General features: G+C 36.2%; 1 protein-coding gene across 2 annotated transcripts in view; it reads left to right on the forward strand.

Moving 5' to 3' along the window:
• The window catches only part of LOC145664705 (uncharacterized), a 121,780-nt gene that overhangs the window by 82,018 nt on the left and 17,678 nt on the right, over positions 1-22,084 (forward strand). For both annotated transcript variants that reach the window (XM_081731570.1, XM_081731571.1), the window contains exon 3: positions 18,443-18,523. In XM_081731570.1, the coding sequence (XP_081587696.1) occupies positions 18,443-18,523 (81 nt within the window). The remainder of the gene's footprint in view (positions 1-18,442; positions 18,524-22,084) is intronic.

Raw genomic sequence — 22,084 nt, forward strand, 5'->3', positions numbered from 1 at the left:
AGAAGTAACGCTTTAGATGAGTGGTTAGCGTTGTAGTTTCGTAATCCGGTAATCCGTGTTCCATTCTTGCCTTCGCCGTTTTCACTTTTCATAATATTTCATTTACAAGGCTGAGTGGCTGTTGGATGTTGCTAAATGAATGATAATCTCCAGTGGAGAAATTCAGTGATGATGTAATTCTGAAAATAAAGGAAGGAAAATAAATGGAGATAACGAGTTACAGAGTTAATTTTATCAATGGTTCTATATTTTATATTATCCATTAATTTCGTGCATTTTTATCTAGTTGTTTATTGATACTATATTCTCCCCTTTTCTCTTTGTGTCTCAATGTGTAAAATATCACAAATATTATACAATTAATGAACCCTCAGTTATATTTGCAAGCTAACAAGAAATAGGCCTACTTTAATACGGATGAGTTCTCCAACTCGTGTGAGTGTTATCGAATTTTACATTTTGAATATTTGCAAATAAATTACCAATAGTTAGCATTTTCAAAAAGTATGTAACGAATGATGAAATCAACAATTTGTTCTTTCGAAGTAGTATTACGTATGAATCAGTAGCGCCGGAACCTAGAAGCTCACGCCCTGTTAGACCCCCAAAGTTTTCATGAGGGGCTGAGTTCTTCCCCTGAATGATCAATCCATACTTTAATTGATTTGCAGGTAGGACTACTGTTAATAGTTATAAAACTCAGCGCAAGGCTTTGTGTTTACTTTAAAAAAATAAACTAATACATATACCACATAATATGTCCGTATATTATTTGATACGCCTATATGTATAATCATTTGAAGTAAGTTAACTTGTTTATATAATCCCTCATTTGAGTTATTAATGAGATTATTTAAGTCCTCCGACTGTTATCTTCTCATCGGCGCGTCTGATATCCGTATACTTTTTCAAGCCGTTGTGTATAGTTTTACGTGTGTATCATGTAAACAAGAAGTACTGTGAGTGTAAGTATCCAAAGACTACCTTTTGTCATTTCGTCACCCAGCGTTTCGCTCTACTTCTCCACGAAAACACTCTTTACGATTTGTACTTTTAACAGTTGGGGGCAACTTCACGCTGCTGTGCTAGCTACTACCAGGCGTAATTAATCTTGGAGCAGGTGTTAGTTGGGTTGCCTATCTCACAGATTTTGTACCTCAAGAATTTCTATGGCCCACTGTACAAACTTAATCATATGGTATATAGGAGAGAAAGTAAAAGAATATGTCACTTAACACGAAAGATGTAAACCAAGAAAGTACTCTTCGTAATATTGATAAGATAATCTGGAGAACCAGTTTACAGAATTAGAAAACACGTGTTTCTTTCCTTGTGTATCATTTTGTTTTCGCGTATTGTCACCTTGTTCACCGGGGCTACAGAAGTATTATGTAAAACCCTCACTTTTTTCTAATGCATTCCTTTATTGCCCTCTGTTGTCACATATCAGACTTCTTCTTTGTACATTTTCAGCACACGTAGCTCCAACAGTGTGCAACACTGTACACTACATTTCACTGTTATGTTTAGTGATAATAGTGCGTTTTAAATCTGTATACACTTGTATATGGTGCTGTTTCAAACATAATATTTTTATTTGTACTTTAAACGAACATAATTCCATTGGAATAATTTTTTGGATATTCAACTTTTGAAGCCCCCCAGAGCTCCTATTCTTCTGGTCCATAGTATCTTAAATTTGGATAATTTTCATTTCTAATGATGCTCTATCAGATGTGCTATGTGGCAATCAGATTTGAGCGACAACTTGTGGGACCTTCCCGTGTGAGAATATCTACCACAGTATAATCCACATGCTAACATTACTAGAGAATCCCATAACATCTCTTGATCTATCTACACATATCACAATTCTTACTGAAACCCAATGAAACCTTTAGAATCCGCTCCAGAACACTATTGACGTTCCAAGTGAACTTTTCCTCTTGAAAACAACACAAACGAAATGAATGCGTTCCTGGGTCATACGAACTTGGTCATTTTCAAAATTATTATTTTAATAGTAAGTACACTGAATTTTAATCCTCAATTATAGCTTTCCCAGCTTTTCTCTTTCCTTTATTTTTCTCACTACACTATTTATGACCCATTGAAAAAAATAATGAGACATTTTACGAATTAAAATTTAAAATGAAAGAAATCAATAATTGATTAATTTTAAAATTGTCAAAAAAGGTAACGGTTAAAATAAAAATTACCTTAAAAACAATCGATTAAAGTTAAAACCAAGTATGATAATTTTGACTCTTATGGAAGGAGAATTGTCTTAAGTTGTAAACGTTAATGTAAAATTTAACAGATACAATTAAAGACGTGAGAAATTTAATCGACTATTATGAAAAGCTTCTGATATTAGTCGGGCAGATTTGGGAAGGGGGGCACCTTACCATGTGGTATAAAGCATTTTCTTTGCTTTTTATTATGAAATGGAATGTTCGCTTTCAAATTCCGATTGATGACACCTTGGCATCTTTGGGCAATTTTCGATATTACGTCATATATGACGTTACTGTTTGACACCTAATTTACGTAGTAAACACTAATTGAAGAGTTAAATTCTCTGTAACACAAAAACCATACAGTAAAATGGCAATTTTTGTCAGGATACATATAGTCAGACCTTTCCACAATTTGGGACATTTTGGTGACCATTTCTGGTATGGTAATAATATAGTGACGTCACAATTTTGGAAAAATATGCCTTTAAAAATGCATTTTAATAATTCGCTTTAATCAAAATATTTAAACAAATTGAACCAAACTAAACGAGATAGCAAGGAGAAATGAAATGCGGCTTATACACTGACCAGCTAGAACATTATTACCACCTACTTACTATCGATATAAACCCGTCCAGGCGATAGCAGCGACACCTGACGAGGAATACCTGCTAGTCAGACACACGTATAGTGCATGTAGTATCAGTGAGTGTGTTGGCCATGTGTAGAATGGAGAAGGCGCGCGATCTATCTGAGTTTGACCGAGGGCAGGTTGTAATGGTCCGGAGGCTCGCCACGAGCATTTCGGAAACTCCACGACTTGTCAGATGTTCGAGGAGTGTTTTGGTGAGTGTCTTCAACAAGTGGTGAAACCAAAGTGAAACGACGTACAAACGTCGAGAGGTTGGGCGGTTCCCGCATTACAGATGTCGGACATAGTAGGCTGGGCAGACTGGTAAAACAGGACAGGTGGCGAACTGTGGCGGGACTAGCATCAGACTTTAATGCTGGGCAGAGTACAAGTGTGTCTGAACACACAGTACACCGAACACTCCTAACGATGGGCCTCCGCAGCCGACGACCCATCCATGTGAAAATGTTAACACGACGACATCGGCAACTACGACTTAAATGGGCATGTGACCATCGCCACTGAACATTGGTGCAGTGGCAAGGTGTTCCATGGTCTGATGAATCGCGATACCTTCTTCGTCATGTCGATGGTAAGGTGCGAATTCGTCTTCCAGAGGTACAGCTCCTTGACACCTGTACTGCGGGACGGAGACAAGATTGCGGCGGCGTAATTATGTTCTGGAGAACATTAACGTGGTCATCCATGGGTCCAATGGAGCTTATGCATGGTATCATGACGGCCGAGGAGTAATTTACAGTAATTGCAGACCACGTACATCCCTTCATGACGACCATGTTTCTCAACTCCAGTAGCGTTTTTCAAGATAATGCGCCATGTCACAAAGCCAGGAGTGCGATGAAGTGGTTCGAGAAACATAGTGGTGTGTTCCAATTAATGTGCTGGTCCCCCAACTCGCCGAATCTGAACCAAATCGAACACCTCTGGGACGTGATTGAACGTGCCGTCAGAGTGCATCGTCTCCCTTCATGGAATTTACTGGAATTAGGTTACCTATGTGCTCAGTTGTAGTGTCAAGTCCCTTCAGCGATCTACCAAGACCTCATTCCTTCCATACCAAGACGCGTCGCCGCTCTTATCCGTGCCGAAGATGGATATACCGACTATTACGTAGGTGATCATAATGTTCTAGCTGATCAATGTATTTATCAAACACAATAATGACATCACGACGGTACTTTGCAGCTACCGCGTATCTTAAAAAAAAAAAAAAAATCTTTACAGGAGAGGAAAAAAACGTTTGAAACAGTTGGAGATTAGTTAAAAGTCAGCGACTTTGTGGCGGAGAAGTAAATTTGTTATCGTAACTGATTTCTCCATAAGAAAAGTCGTTGATTTTCAAGTAATTTCCAACTTTTCAAACTTTTTTTCTTCTGTAAAGTTGTGTTTTGTTTTTGAAATACGAGGTAGCTGCAAAGTACCATCATGTTCTTTAGCAATAATGAGTGAGATTTCTGAACAGATCATATACGGTTCCTTTGTTAGGCTACTATAAGTGATACAACATCGCATTCCCATCAATTAACTCAACATCTGGAGATATGGTATCGGAAAACAACGCAGTCAGTTTTTTTTCATAAGAACACTTTTATCGCCTTTTCTCATGTTCCCATATTCATCAAAAAGACAAAATGACAAATGGTTCAAAATTAAGAACATATGAGAGATCCATTTGCCTCTTCAGCGATAGAACTAATAAGCGGCTGTATACTTTTTCATCATCATATCCTTCCTTCCTTTCTAAGTTTGACTTTCTTTTCCAATGACGAAATGATATTCATGGGTTTTCTTAGGCTGTGGTGGAATCCATGCGGCAAATTATTTTTCAAATCTGAAACCATTTTATCATCAATCTCCAGAGCATATTGTACATTTACATTAACATCGCCTATCTGTCCAGTAATGATGTTAACAATATCATTAATTTCATTATTTAGTGGATAATTGAAAAGCTTTCCTTATCTTCTCTCGGTCATTTTGATCAAGGACTATACGGCTGGCTCCCTCCTCTTTGGAATCCTCTTCCATCAGATCCATTGATATGGACACGCTATTGCAGATGTGGTGAGAAAGAATCCATCTGGAAACTTGATCTGGAGAAAGAGTCCTCCCAATAAGACCTCCTTTTGCCTTCCCTCTTCTAATATAAGTTTGTTCTCCAAATTAATCTACAGGAACACCATTCCAAAATCCAGCTCTATGGTGGCAAACATTATGTCCTTTTAAGAGAGTGTCTTTAATCTCAGAAGGGAGAGCATTTTCCATCTCAATAATATTCATACTATGTATCTCGCATAGTTGAAATGTGCAGCTGCAAACAAAAATATGGAACCATACGCTTTAGACAGTACAGCTCAATTAACCAGTCACCCTCTCTTTGTGATCTAATAAACAACTGAATAATGACAACAGGGATGATTAACATATCAACCTACAAACGACTATTTGGGTTTTGCCTTGCTTTGTCAAGTCTCCACTGTACTCTTCTGCTGTGTTAGTCCCATCGTGAGTAAAGTTCTCAAAAAGAACGGATGCCACCATACACAATCCTCGCACTGCTCTCACCCATACATTTCCGAAAAGCATGTTGCTCACACCTCCAAATGCTGACTGTAGCAAATCCTCCAAACCGCTTCCTCTCATAAGATATTCAATGGATCCAATGAATGACATTAGTGTGTGCATCATACCTGGTCTAGCAACAAGGTGATGCCAGCGCTGAATATCAGAACACATGATTTTCGTTATAACTTTGTATATTTGCATGTCAACTGTGATATGTATAGAGAGAAATTTTTCTCTCACAACTTCTTCCACATAACACAACGTTTTAAGAACAGTATCCGTATGGTACGTGGAGAATCAATAAGTGGTCCAAACATATAGCGTGCTGGAGTTAAGTTATAGTTTGTTTGTCTGGCAATTCTCTTCATGTACCCCGACCATTCTATATCGTCACCACTCAGAATATTTTGCTACCATTGCATGCCCATTTCTAAGGCATGAGAAATATTCTCTGAAGGTTTGATCTTATCGAAAGATTGATCTTTCGTGATAGCCAGAAAGGGTGGGAACGTTTCCTTTAGACCGGGGAAATACATAGGCGTTACTTGTAGTGTGTCACTGAGTTTGAGATTATGCAAAGATGAACCTTTAAGACGTAGTATTGTTAATCAATATGATCGTCTCGTGTCATCGGGTATATATGATTCCTCTACACTGTACATATTAGCGTAACATAAACACTCTTATCTCACTTTTTATCTTTATTCAAGTTTTACAGTAGTGCTTTCATGAGTAAGAAATATTTATTTTATATTTTTTCTTTGCTATTTCCTTTAGTTTGGTTCAATTTGTTTAAATACTTTGTTCATATCGAGTTATTAAAGTGAATGAATATTTTTCCAAAATTGTGACGTCACTATATTATTCCCATACCAGAAATGGTCACCAAAATGTTTCAAATTGTGGAAAGGTCTGACTACACGTAGCTTGCCAAAAACTGTGTATGGTTGCTGTGTTACTGAGAGTTTAATTCATTCGTCAGAGTTTACTGCGTAAATTAGAGGTATGAAACAGTGACGTCATGTATGATGTAATATTGGAAATTGTCTAAGGATGCCAAAGTGGCATCAATCGGAATTTGAAAGAGAACATTCCATTTCATAATAAAAAGCAAAGAAAATACTTTGTACCATGTGGTACGGTATAGCGAATTTTACGATTGCTATCTTTTCACTATATCAAAGAAAACTAATACGTAGCAAAAATAAAATAAAAAGTCATAAAATAGAAAGAAATAATTGAAATTAGCCCATGAACGTTTAATATAATTGTTTGTGCATTTGTTAGTTCTAAGATGAACACAAGTTTAAGAATATGTATATATACACAGAAAATCCATTTCACATGGTTGGCGACAAATAATATTAGTATTTGAGAGTTCTTAGCCGATATTAGCTGATTGAATATATAAACAGTAACTGTGCCACTAATTATTGTTATCCAACACTCAATCAGAAAAAGCTAGTCCTTCAAGAAAGTACGTTCCTTAACTCCAAGTTAGGCTTAATCCTGTTATACATAATCAAATATTGTATCAAACGTTTCAGCAAAGTCGAATTTGAACGTGTACGATATAAAGTTGTACGAAACTTTTGGGTTGGTAACAACATTTGATACAACTGTTTTAAAATACAGAGTAAAACATGTTCTATTCCTATCCAACATGGCATCAAAGAAAACAAACGAAAATCACTGTGCGGTGGGGCTAAACGTGGACATGGGGAACAATTGAAATGCTTATTGATGCCTATAAGCAGCGTCCTGTGTTGTATAACTGTAAATTTAAAGAATATTACAATGAATACAAACACAAAGAAACCTTGGGAAAAAATTTGGCTGAAGTTAGACTGGCAAAACCAGATACTACAAGTTGGTGAGCATTCACATTTCACATGCACAGTTCTCACTTCCAATTGCTTATTAATTTTAAGATTTACGATTTAAACAATTTACTTTTAAATAACTACCTCAAGCGAGTATCGCGTCGCACTCTGTACCTACCAATAAATATAACAATTGAATGAAGAAATGTCAACAAATGAGCAATAAAATTAAAAATGAAATGAAATCTTTGAGTTTTACGTCCCACGGTTATGCCGGTTACAATAAAATTAAGTTTTGCCTTTGATCGTTTATAGTGCGTGTAAAAATTTTACCCAACTTATTTGACCAAATGACTATCAAAGATATGTTTGATACAACATTTGATGGAAAATTATGACCGTGTATAATAAGCTTAACGACCTTACAACGACCAAACATAAATACACTGATTGCTAATGAGATATTTATTGCACAGTTACTCACATAAACACCAGGAACCCTGATTGTTATAATTCCATTACTTGGGGCTCAGTTCATTTGCAGTTGTAGGGGCCGCGGTGGCTCAGTGGTAGAGCGTTCACCTCTGGTGCTAGGGGTCTCGGGTTCAAACCCTGCTCCCGCCAAGTGAACCTTGTGGTGGACAAACACCGTGTGCGTGGGTTTTCTCTGGGTTCTCCCGTTTCCTCCCACTTTCTTCATTCCACCCTTTCATTCATTACTCATTATCACCGTCTCCTTTAGCCTAACCGGCATAACCGTGGGACGTAAAACTCAAAATTTCATTTCATTTCATTTCATTTGCAGTTGTGAGAACGCCTAGACAGATGCAACCAACTTACATGTAACTTTTCTCGGCACTGACAGCAGTTGGTAGCCCTGATCCAGGTGTTTATCCACAGTTCTCCAATCTAAGATGAATCTCTATGGTTCGGATCGTGTTTTCCAAAGAACACTATATATTAATCTCAATATTGCTGTGTATGTAATGTATTATTTCTTTATATATTGTATGCTTAGAGAAATAAAATAATGACCACGCATGAATCAGGACATGCTTGAAAGTAGCTGAAAATATCAAATTTAAAACAACTGCTGAAAATAAGTTTGTAAGTGATTGCGTCCATTGAGAGACGTTATCCAATTCGCTTCATTCCAACATCTTTTCTTTCTGGAGGAGAGAAGATCTGTCTTGTCACACTGAGAATGTATTGAAATGAAATTGAAACATTTGAAAAAGTTCCAACCTGGCCGGGATTCGAACCTGGGTCCGCCGAATAGAAGTTCAATATGCTAACCACTTACCTACTGCGTCACTTCACCTTTTATCTAAACTATTAGTTAGTTAAAATCGTTGCATGTAAAACTATACAAAATACTAATGCTCGTAAAAAAAAGACGTTCCTTTGAGTGTCACAATAACTTACTCGAGATTTCTTTGTTTAACTCGAAATCAAGTTATATAGGCCTTTGTCAATGAGGAAAATACTACGAAAGGTTCTTCAAGTTGAGGCTATCTCATCGTTTTTAGCTGCTCCCGTTTTACATTACTACTATTCTTCCTCATTGTAACTTCTAATTTCCAAAGCAGAAAAGTCGGCAGCATTTACGCCGATCTCAAGAGTTTCAGTATTCGTTCGCTACCCTAGCCAGCTGTTTGAAGTTGGTCATGTAGATTGTACAGAAAAATTTGGGTAAGAGAACAGAACCTAACAAACCCCTTGCGGGGCTTCTAAGCCGTTTCTACTACTACTACTACTACTAAAACTATTATTATTATTATTATTATTATTATTATTATTATTATTCCTACTATTACTGTTACTACTACTACTACTACTACTTTTACTACTTTTACTATGGATCTATATAGTAAAACTACAATCTTATTTAAATGAAAAAAGTTACGAAAATTAAAAAAAATAATCGGTAAATAATTTTTGAGTATTCTTTTCAATAATATTTTAATGAAAAAGGTGTTATGAAAATTTAAAAAAGTAAAAAGAATATCCTTGGGCCGTTTTTGAACCCGCGCCAAAAACGATTTTCAGTACTAGGCCGTTGCGCTAACCCGCTCGGCTACGAGGGCCGATTTACTTTCCGCTATATGTAGGTCATGACTCTTGATGTCCTATCTGCATCCTATGATATATGTCCTATTGATGTCCTTTGGCCAATAAGATCAAAGGATATCTGAAATTCTTGTAATCCGAGAAAATGCAAGTGGCAGACATTATTTTCGCATTCTTTAAATTGCATCAACACGTGTAGAAAAAGAAAGTTCTATTTTTATTTTCCGTAACTAGTTTATTGTTTTATCTTTGTATGATGAATTGTGGTAGATTGGCAAATTATGTAACTCGTATGGCAGAGACACGGGTTCGAATCCCACAGTGGCAATCATTTTTTCTTAATTGGAAGGTATTGTTTACGTAATTGATTTTGTAATTGTGTTATTCTTTATTATTATTATTATTATTGCAAAGTCGAGACTTGGCTACATATGTTATATGTTATGAATTTCCTGATTGGATTTCTGTTGAATAATCAACACACTCCATTGTAGGGGGTTTGGGATGAGACATATTATCTTATTGCTTTTTATTTGTTTACTTGCACGCTACACTAAGCCTGGATACTGCATTTCACCTTTCTATATCTACGGGAAGTACCCTAAAGGTTTTGATGATCATAAGAGAGTAAGTGAATAAGTTATGATATTAATGAACTCTGCGTATTGAAAACATTTAAAATATCAGGTTGTCGGAAAAGTCATGACGTATTTCGGTAAAATAGGACAAATGATGATTTTCGATATACTAGAGTTATTCGGATCATGCAATAGTTATGTCATGAATAGCTAAGATGTTGAGTGTTTTGTGTATTAATGTTGTTCTTTGTTTGGTTTGGTTTTACATATTTGACCAGAGATGACGTGGGTCAGTGAAAACTTGACCCATGACACAGTGACTCAGCACCCACCGTGACCTACTCTGAGCCATGACCCAGCACCTACCGTAACCCACTCTGACTCACCACCCACCATGACCCACCAAAACACATCGTCATGATCCACGGCCTCTTCTCTACCGACTAAAGAGTTTATACTTGTAATAAAACCAGGTTGTGAAATTCTAACTAATCGGAGTTTGAATTTCTACGGTCAATCGCTCAAGCACCGCTCTGTTAGGATAACGATGGATCTGACCTTTACGATATAAAATGATAAAATGTTTGCCATTAGCAAAATTACGATGAATTTCAATTAAATTATCATGGTCTAATTACTTCGTTGTAGAATTATCGATACATTTCAGCGGAAAAACGGATGAAATTTAAAAGTCCCAAATCAAAGTAAGTAGACCAATATACAGAAGCGTACATTACAAATTTTATGTCTAGTTTTCTCACAACCGTGTGGGGTTGATTACCCTCTGCTCCAAGAGATCCATATAATAAACGAACTTCAGCAATTATTATAAAGCGCATGGGAAGCATATATGGATATATGATGCGAAGCGCTATTTTTTCTTGAGTTGATTTTGAGGTTAACGTTCCTTTAAGCAGCGAGGCTATATTAAATGTGGACCTAAGGATTAACGTGAATCCGAACCAGATGAGCTTCCTCCGGGAATCGAACCGGCTGTATTTCTTCTTTCTCAATTTGTTTCTCAACTAATATCTATCGTTTTCGATTATTTTTACAAACTAACCAACTATATATTTATCAAATATAGAAAGTGTACCCTTCCCCATAAAAGAAAATGTTAAAAATGCTACGAGACGTTCTGTTCATTTTCAATGGAGTTAATATACGGAATTTCAGCTCCGTAAGTTTAACGGCTAGTGAGATACTCAATTTTTTCCGTAAATATTTGAATCCCCACTATCCCTTAGGACATTATCATAATAAACGCAATATGATAACATCACAGTTTGGATTAAGGCTTAACTATATACCAAAAGTCATTTTATTTGACTACAATTTGGCCGTGATGATTAGGCACACATAGTTATATTCAATTTTTTACACAATAATCTATATATTACAGTGATTCAAAAATGTATTTTTTCCAGTAGCTAGTTACTGTAAAACTCACAGGTTGATTGTCTCGAAAGTAGTAGTATACGTCCTGTTGCTATTATTACAATTACAAATATCAATATCAAAAAATGCCTAAAGTTCTTTTTTCACTTACAGATACTCATCTCAGGTAAGTAAACAGAAGCAAATGAAAAAGGAAAATGGAGGACTTGAAAGTGAAACGTAAACAAATTGACCAGTGTTCAGAAGCATATTTTTAAATCACTCTAGACCCTATTCATAGGAGCTAAATACGCAGTTCTGGTAAGCTGAAGTTATCCGTTTCTCGCCTCGTAGCATAAATAAAGCAAAAATCAATTGTCTGTAACTTTCGGTCTTCGAGACCGAACGTACTAGCGCGCTGGGTTAGTAATTATAATTGCTTTTGGTGCGGGTTCAAACCCGGGCCAAGAAGAGTTTCTTATTTTTATATTTTATTTTTAAAATTTTAAAAACACTTTTTTCATTAAAAGAAGATGAAAATAATACTCAAAAATGATTACGTTACGTGTGCAGTTTTGCTATACGAATCCACAGTATAAGTAGTAGTAGTAGTAGTAAGAGTAGTAGTAGTAGTAGTAGTAGGAACGGATTAGAAGCCCCGCAGGGCTCGTTTAGTTCCACCTTGACTGCCATGATATAAATTTAACATCAACTGCTTCTTCAATTTTCTTCTTCAATTCCAACAAAGTGACAATTTTCTTCTGTTACTATAATATACAATACATACACCAGAAGGTTATGACAATCGCAAGCTGCAACCAATCAGAAACGTGTTTTTAATTTCTATGGCTAGGATCGAGGGTGAAAAATATGCTGTTCAGAAGATGCTGTCTATAATGCAGTGAGCAGAATGGGTCGGTGGGTCAGAGAAGGTCATAATAGGTGATGAATCACGGTGACTGGTGGGTCGCAGTGAGTCATATGCTGTTGACCCACGACCCTCTGACCCACTCAGAAAGCTCGATCCATTTGACCCACTGACCCACTCCAACTCTGGATTTGAGAAAAGATAGATGGAAGACCAAAAATTTCATGTTCACCATATTTTATTGTTTTACTTCAGGCAAAGGAAGAACGCGCGAATAGTGTTTGTGATTTTTACTGTCCTCAATGTTTCTGTTTTTGTCCCTGTTCCTCAAGAGTTACTGGAAAAAACTAAAAGTGAGTAAAACACGGAAAAATAGGAAACAAGGTACTGAGGAAGGTTCATTTTAACTTTAACTAAAATATCCAGTGCCCTGAAATACCAGATTCCAATCAATATGAGTATCTGTCCAATACTGTGCCGTGAAAAATCAGGGCCCGAAGCAAGAGCATACGGCAGCGCCTCCGTATATATGAGTTGTCAATTTAAAGTTGACTTCTCTGGACTATTCTTTCTGCATAATACTTTACTATTTTATCAGGACTAAAATCAGAAAGTTTCAGCATTATTACACTGAAATCGTAAAAGTGTGTAATTACTGCACTCACTGCACATCCAATTTTTTCCTTCTCCTAAAACAGTGATATTTTAGAGTAGTGGCTTAAGCGTTAGTTTCATAATGTTGGGGTCGCGGGTTCGATTCCCGATGTGGCAATTAAGGGAATTTTTATAATTTGCAATATTGATACTTCTGATGTATACTAACGTGAAAAATATTCAAATTTTCTGGGTCTAAGAGTTGAGACGACTTCCTTCACAGTGAAATGTCAACAACACAAAATTACGTCATCCGTATCAACTTCATTCGTAACTGTCTGGTAACGTAACGTGTTTAGACAAGAATTGATGAACCTATAAGGGCTTAATAGTTCTTACTGTTGTAGTATGGGCCAAAAATGAATTCCAAGGAATTGTTCCTAGCTGTGCACAAATTACAAATAGTAATCGAACTTAAAACTCTAGTCACAAGAATGATCCTATTTAAGATGTCACCTCATCTTTCTACCTAGAAGAAGGGCGAAACAAAACGCATTACTGTTATTAGTTAGCAAATATTTATATTATATTTCTTGTTGTCATAAAATGATAATTCTATCTGTAAATCGATAAACGTAATAATATTATTGCATTCATGTGTAAACCTAAGAAACATCTGACATACTGTATATACAGTATTTTCTGTTCCTATGAATACCTTCGACTATGTTACTTTTTCCCCTTCATTTTACTACTACTACTACTACTACTACTACTAATAATAATAATAATAATAATAATAATAATAATAATAATAATAATAATAATAATAATAAAGGAATAACATAATTACAATACCAATTTAATAAACAGTAGCTTCCCATACAGAAAAATTAATCATTGCCACGACCGGATTTGAACCCAGGTAGCTGCAATGGGAGCTTTCACAATTTTTTTAAACAAATCGCACCAACGGTACTATTATTCGCCACTGGCAGCTCATATCCTTTCGTTGTATTCCAAACACTACAGGGACACGAACACAGAAATACTGAGAATAGTTACAATTCCGACCTTGCTCTTCAGAGGAATTCGAACCCCTAGTGGATTGCGCCCCATGATCAGAAGCCGAACGCCCGAGATCACTCCGCTAGTGCCACCGGCTCAATTTGCCACAAATTCCTCATATGAATATAAGAAAATAAACTAGTAGTTATGGAACATAAACATAGCACTGTCTATTTCTACACGTGTTGATACAATTCAAAGAATGTGAAAATAATTTATGTCGTCATTCTTCTTTGGAAATTAGAAGTTACGGTAAAGAAGAAATGTAATGTAAATCGGGACCATTTTAGAAACCGATTACGTAGCTTCAACGTAAAGAATGTTTCGTGATAATTTCCTAATTGAGGAACGTCTATATAACTTGTTTTTGAGTTAAACAAGGTAATCTAGATTAAGACACTCACACAAGCATCAGTGTCTTGTTTATATTTTTCCACGAAACGATTTTAACTAGTTATTAGATTGAGTGGATGGTTAAGTGACGTGGTAGGTGAGTGGTGAGCGTATTGAACTTCTGTTCGTAGACTCGGGTTCGAATCGCGACCAGGCTGAAACTTTTTCAAGTATTTCAATTTCAATACATACTCAGTGTGACAAGCAAGATGTTGGAATAAGAATTCTAGAAGGTCTGTCAATAGAGACAGTGATTTACAAACTTAGTTCCAGCAGTTGTTCTAGAGTTGATATTTTCGTCTACTTTCAAGCATTTTCTGATTCATGTATGATCAGTGTTTTTATTTCTTTGAATATACAGCATACAGTATGGCACTAAATTCGTTGTACAAAAACAGAGGAGTGATTCCTGATAGTAAAACAAACAAGAAAGTTTCAATAAACATAGGGCGAAAACTCCATCGTTTACGTGTTATAGGCTGCCGAAAACATAAAAAAAAAATGAATTCTAAAGGTCTATAGTTCCAAAACTATGGGACCTACCGTAGTCGGGTCAAGATTTCACTTAGGAACTAGTATGTGCCCTATCCAAAAATGCGTGTTTCAGAATCCTGAGGTGCTTCCACAACAATTTTATAGAGGGAATTTGACTACTGGCCTATGATATAAAGTACTCTCCAACTACCTCCATAAAAATTGTTGCGTGAGTACCTTAGGTTCTAAAGCATGTATTTTTGGATAGAGCACATACTAGTTCCTAAGTGAAGTCTTGACCCGACTACAGTAGATCCCATAGTTTTGGAGCTATGGAGCTTTAGAATTCATTTCTTCATACTTTCGGCAGCCTATAACACGTAAACGATGAGGTTTTCGTCCTATGTTTATAGGAACTTTTTTGTTTGTTTTACTCTCAGGAATCACTCCTCTGCTTTTGTACAAAGCATTTAGCGCCATACTGTATAATGAAATAATACATCACATACACAGCAATATTGAGATTAACATATGAGATTAACATATGATGTTCCTTGGACAACACGCTCTGAACCAGAGAGATTCATCTGAGAATAGAGAAATGTTTCGTGCGTCATCTACTCACAATTTTACTTGCATAAAGACTTGACTCAGTGCTACCAACTGCTGTCAGTGTCGAGAAAAGTAACGTGTAAGTTGGGTTGAATCTGTCTAGGTGTTCTCACAACTGCAAATGACCTAGATCCCAAGTAATGGAATTATAACAGTCAGGGGTCCAGATACTTATGTGAGTGACTGTACGATACTTCCATATTCCGCATAAGAGTTTCCGTTTCCAATCGTGACCCAAATAAGTCTTGAACTACACGTTAACATATTTCAAGGTTCCATCAAGGGAGAACAAACAGATTCCTAGAATCCCATATCCATCATGATTTGTTTGCACAGAATCTATTCTAACAACTAACATTCTATATTAAGAAATGTGCAAGTATTTTGTAACACATTGTGTCCGTAATTATTCCCAAATAATAATAATAATAATTTATTTCTTAATTGTTACCAATTTTTGGAAACCGCTATAAATGAAAAATTAACTCCATTAAAATGTAATTGATTAAATTAAAAATTAACAAAGATTTTAACTGATTGATTTAAATGATATAATATTAATAATATAAAGTTATAAATAAGATATAATTTGTATTTTGATAGTTAATTTGCCTGTCAAAATTCAAATTAAGCACACACATGCTCTATAGCACTGCCCTCCCGACCACCCCAAGGTGTAGACACGTACACTGCTGTTCGACAAGACGCATCCTACCAGTTTATACGCCCTATACGCCCCCGACCGAATCTATACCCCTTCCAAATCAGAAAGTTTGAGATACTATAGCAGCTGCATCAACTTCTGCTTCCTTCTAATTAACGACAACCGCTCTAACACGCCTAACTTGATAGAAGTACGAAAATATAGCGTGTTACATTAAAATATTCATAGAATTAAAAAGTGGAAGAGACAAAGAAAATCTGAGAACAAATTTGTACTGAGAGAACTGATAGAATTCATAGTAGAAACAAAAATAGGAAATGAAGAAAATACAGTTGAAGATGAACTACCAGTATATTAAAACAGATAACTATGCTTCCCCCAATGTTACTTTCAGCCTAGCCCAACCCACTTGTTTACCCTTGCTGACCTAAGACTACGTGAGTTAAATGATGTGTTGCAATTCTGAGCGTACCCCTGAACAGGGATGAATTCAGGGGGTAGCTCGGGGGATCTCCCCCCGAAGAAAATTTATTCCCCCCCCCCCCCCCCGGAGAAACTCCCAAAATTTCAGTCACAAAATGTAGAAATTACTTCACCCAATTATTTGCTTTTCTTTCCGTGCACGTGCAGACGAAATCCGATCTCTCAATATACATATAAATGACGCAGACCCATTCTATATAAATATTAAATATGTAACATCTAAGATAGGATACCAAATAGTCAATAAAACCTGTATTTCTTAACGCTATGACCGAGTTTGGCAATACATAAAATTGTTAACTATTGAAGAAAGGTTTGTATTTTAGTCGACTCTCGTCCTATATTATATATTAGTATGTAGCACTAGCACATACTGAGATAGGAAAGGAAAGATAGGGAAGATCTTTCGATCATTCCATATGATCTCTGATGTCAGCAGACTTCAGTTCTTGAAAATGTACAGTTCTTGCATTATTTGAAATAAAGCGCCTAAATCCCATTTCCCGCATCGGAAGTAACAGACGTAAATGTGTTTGACGATTGTTAAGGTAAACACATCTTTCTTTAACTAAAAATAAGGGTGAGATTCAGAGGGATCAGGGAGGAACAGTTATCCCTCCTGGGTTAGAGATTTATATAGAATTTATCAATATAATAGTAGTATATAAGTGAAAGATCGCTACGAAGATTCTGCTCACTGCCGTGCCATAGGGGAGGGGCAAGCGGGGCGACGGCCCCGGGCGCCGAAGTAAGGGACGCAAAATTCGGGAGGGTAAAGGAAAAGAAGGAAAGAAAAAGAGAGGAATTAAACACATGTACACATGTGGGCATGTGCACATATATAAAACGAAAGGAAAAAAGTAATAAAAAGTGCTCAAAATCAAGGAAGAGCAGGATTTACTTTTTAAAATTTTCTCACATTTCGCGACTGGTCTGTCGACCTCACTCATATGTATGGGGGTGCCGTCGTATACTCTCGCTTTAAGCGCTGATTTTCCATGACACGGCACTAATCTACTGAAGATTTCATAAACTAAACTATTGATGTGTATGCAGTAAAGAAACCAAGGCTAATATGCTTGATTTAGAATCAGAAGTGTGAGAAAGAATGATAACTTTTTGTTAAGATATTCCTATGTATGTTTGTTTTAGGACAAAAAAATATTTGAGTTAATTTAAATATTTTCAAAAACTTCTACATTAGTAACTAACAGTAACTACTGAGTATAGGAAATAATAACAAAAATAGCTACTGTAAATAGCAGTTAAAATTTAGTCTAAAATATTTTTGCCAGTCATTATTTAATGTTTTAGATGAAATCAAACGATTGTTTTTTTTTAATTATAATCTCACATTGAATATTTATCAGCAATTACACTCAATGTTAGGTAAAATGTAGATGTGAATGGAATTGTTAAATATGCTGCTTTCTTGAAAAAATACAAAAAAACAACACTCCCCCCGAGAAGTGCACATTCCCCCCGGTTGAAAATGTCTGAATTCAACACTGCCCCTGAACATCCCAAGCTGTACGGGTTTTTGTTTATTGGCGTAACGTGGCAACAGCCGAGTGCTTTCAATGACATCAGCCAACAGCAAGCGCGCTGTCTTCTGTTCTAGACGGTAGTGCTACATAATTCGAGAACGATTCATAGGGCGGTGCAACTATAGTACAAGAGAAGGCTCAGCCAATGATTAAACATCCAGTAATCAATCAATCTAAACGAAGAGATTCTCTAAAACCTACAGAGCATTTTCAATTTGGAGCATATAAGATACCAATGATAGCTGAATAATTAGGATCATAGTGATTATGATAATACTAATTGTAAAAGATGTTTTTTTTTTCAATGTTATGTGTTTTTAACTTCTCTTAGCAAATTACTATTAGCTAAACTTACAAACGATAGATTATAAAACTTGACTTGCATGATTAATACTACGCTAACTTGTGAATTATTCTTTTCACAATGTTTATAGGTATTATAATCCTACTGATGACTGGTGCAAGAGGTGTTTGGAAAAAATCATTGCAGTCATTGATGCTTTTCGCATTGTAAGGTTAGTGAATGACTATATAGTCTAAACATTTGTTAGCGTACAGGAGTTCATAGTTTCACTCCAGGTATATATATATATATATATATATATATATATATATATATATATATATATATATATATATATATATATATATATATATATATATATATATATATATATATATATATATATATATATATATATATATATACAGGGTGTTTCAGATAAAACGTCCAGTGCTTATAAATCCGAAACGTCTGAGAATAAAAAGATGAAACAAAAACCGAAATAGGAAAATATCATAGGGCGCATCACATGGTGTTGTTGTGGTGACCCACAGGGCCCTCCTTCAAGGGGGCCCAGGGGCCAACTTCAAATTTCCAAATAGGAACATGTATTGAATCATACCTCATTCAATAGTACTTGAAAAACGAAACAACTTTTGTAGGAAACAATTTTCGATTTGGGCCACCGTTTTCAAAATGGCCGCAAAAAGTGGGTCCTGTATCAGATAAAACGTCCAGTACTTATAGGCCAAAATTAAAAACGGCTGAGAATAGAGAGATGAAACAAAAACTGAGATAGAAACGATGATAAAGTATATCAAGTGGTGGTGTTGTGGTGACCCTCAGGAAACTCCATGAAGGGGGCCCAGGTGCCAACTTCAAACTGATACAGGACTTTTTGCGGCCATTTTGAAAACGGTGGCCCAAATCGAAAATTGTTTCCTACAAAAGTTGTTTCGTATTTCAAGGACTATTGAATGAGGTATGATTCAATACATGTTTCCATTTGAAAATTTGAAGTTGGCCCCTGAGCTCCCTTGAAGGAGAGCCCTATGGGTCACCACGACAATACCATGTGATGCGCCGTATGACCTTTTCCTATCTCAGTTTTTGTTTCATCTTTTTATTCTCAGCCATTTCGGATTTATAACACTGGACGTTTTATCTGATATAGGACCCACTTTTTGCGGCCATTTTGAAAACGGTGGTCCAAATCGAAAATTGTTTCCTACAAAAGTTGTTTCGTTTTTCAAGTACTATTGAATGAGGTATGATTCAATACATGTTCCTATTTGGAAATTTGACGTTGGCAACTGGGCCCCCTTAAAGGAGGGCCCTGGGGGTCACCAAAAAGCATTATGTGATGCGCCCTATGACGTTTTCCTATCTCAGTTTTTGTTTCATCTTTTTATTCTCAGCCGTTTTGGATTTATAAGCACTGGACGTTTTATCTGAAACACCCTGTATATATATATATATATATAGTGTGTGTGTCCCAGGAGGAAGGGGCCATATTTTGTAAAATGGTAGTATGAGTGATTCTAAACAAAATAGTTGATATGAACATAGGTCCTAATCTCAACAGCTTGAGAGCTACAAGTTGTGAACCAATTTTGACTTTATGTTGCGTATTGCTCATCCTGTCTACAGAGGTGAGTCATAGCGAACTTGAAAGGTGATGTAATGGCTTTTCGAGCGGTATACAACATGTGGCAGTGGTATCTTTGGAAGGGAAGGTATTGAGGAAAATTTGGGAAAGTTAACGTTATTTAGAGTAATTGAATCAACACTGATTCCCAAATATCCCTCAATAACTTCTCTTCCACAGACCGATGGAACTGTGGATCGAACTTCTCTTCTTATGGAAAACACTAAGTACAGTAACATTTAACAAAAGGAGCGGCGTCCTCATTCTGTCTTCTAGCTTCTCAGGTACGATTTTGGAGAGATTTTTGTGGGCAGGCTGCACAACCCAGTGCAGCCGACCAGTGCAGGTTAATTAGATTGGAAGCTCCAGCCCAATGCAGATGGAGAAGATGTTCTCGGCCCAATGCAGCCAAGAAGGTAGATGTACTCCACGGACCAGTGCAGCCGACCAGTGTGGGTTAATTTGCTAGGAATACTTCACGTCCCGAAGCAGCCGACAAGAGTAGGTTAATTTGTATGGGAATACTCCATGACCTGTGGAGCCGACCACACCTGATTTTAGTTAGTTAAGGAGAACTCACAACCCAAAGCAGTCGACCAGAGTGGGAGAAGATAGACAAAGTCAATCCCAGAGCAGATTGACGCTGAGGTGAGCGCGACGGATCAAGGTTGATTTATCCTCTATGGGTGAAAATGAAGGGTCGTCTACCTTTTGCTGCTTTGCTGTGAAGTCAGTGTAGATTTTGTTTGACTGTCTTTTAGTTTTTTGAAATAGAAGTAGGTATACCTTCTATACGAGTAGTTCGGCGATACTGGTTGTGTTTGTTCTGTTTAAGTGGAGACAGTTTGGTTCTAGCTCATGTTTGTCTTACGATATATCACGTTGGCTGATTGTGAAAGCTTATCGTGGGATTTCGTTATTTCTTGGCGATATGAAGTTAATTCGTCGCTTTTCTTTAAATTGCTTTGTTGAAGCAAGGTTTATATGTTGTTTATAGATGTGCAATTTGGATGTGTGTGTTCTAAATGTTCTTCTTTGTTGCGGAACACCGTTGTTGGAGAAGTGTGTGTTTGTGAAGAGTATAGATGCAAAAAAGAGGCTTTTTTGAATCGATGGTTTTTTCACATAAAAAGCCGTTTAAAAAACGGAAATTTTGGCTTTTTTCATTTTCATGATTTTTCCATCAAAATTGCTTTCTTACAGAATACTCTATACTTAAGTAAGATTTTATGACCTAAATGCCGTATTTCACTCTGGAATTCACATCATAATGGATGTTTTATGAATTAAAGTAAACATAAAGTACGTAGTATTCGACTGCAATTTTAAAAGACTATTTAACTTAAAAAAAAAAAACTTCTGAGTTACCGACTTTTTTCTTTTCTAGATCATTGCATTTTTAGTCATCCATGTTTCATTTCCTAGATCTTAGTACTCAAGCTTCCAGCATATTAAACTTACATTTTTCAATATATCCGTCAGAGTACTTCCACATTTCTGTTATACTGTAGCTGTGCAATGATTAAGCAATAATCTTCCGTATACAACTGTGATTACCATTTTATACAAATAATCAGTAGCGGATTTAGAAAAGTATTTAGGGAGAAATTTCTCTGAACTTTGATTCATGTTTTTTTTTTTAATCCTTATTTTTTATTTGGGAGGAGCTTGAAGTTTATGAGAACAGGAGACATAACTAATATTTCGTTTCGTGTGTATATTCAGCAGTAATCTTCCGGATAAAACCTTTAAGACCATTCAAAACTGATAATCAGTGGCAGATTTAGAAAAGTATTTTGGGAGGGATTTTTCTTATTAATGTTTAGTTTTTTCTAAAAATTCCTAATTTTTATTTGAGGGGAGCTTGAAGTTTATGAGTAAAGGCATAACTAATATTTAATTTGTTTTAGAGATTCCGTAATTTCAGGAAACAGGCTTCAGTCCCAAAGACACCCCCCACCCTAATCCCCTTCGCAAATCCGTCACTGCCGGTACTTTGGCCAGGACTCACAGTACATGCATTATTTCTACATTCACAGATGGAATTAAGAAAAAGTCAGAATGGTAGCATGCGGGATTGAATCTCGGACTTCCTGATAGAAGCGCAAAAACTAACAATTCATTCATTTATCGTGCAGTTATGCT

The sequence above is a fragment of the Thermobia domestica genome, chromosome 11, assembly GCF_964235325.1.
Source record: "Thermobia domestica chromosome 11, izTheDome1.hap1.1, whole genome shotgun sequence".
Lineage (NCBI taxonomy): Eukaryota > Metazoa > Arthropoda > Insecta > Zygentoma > Lepismatidae > Thermobia > Thermobia domestica.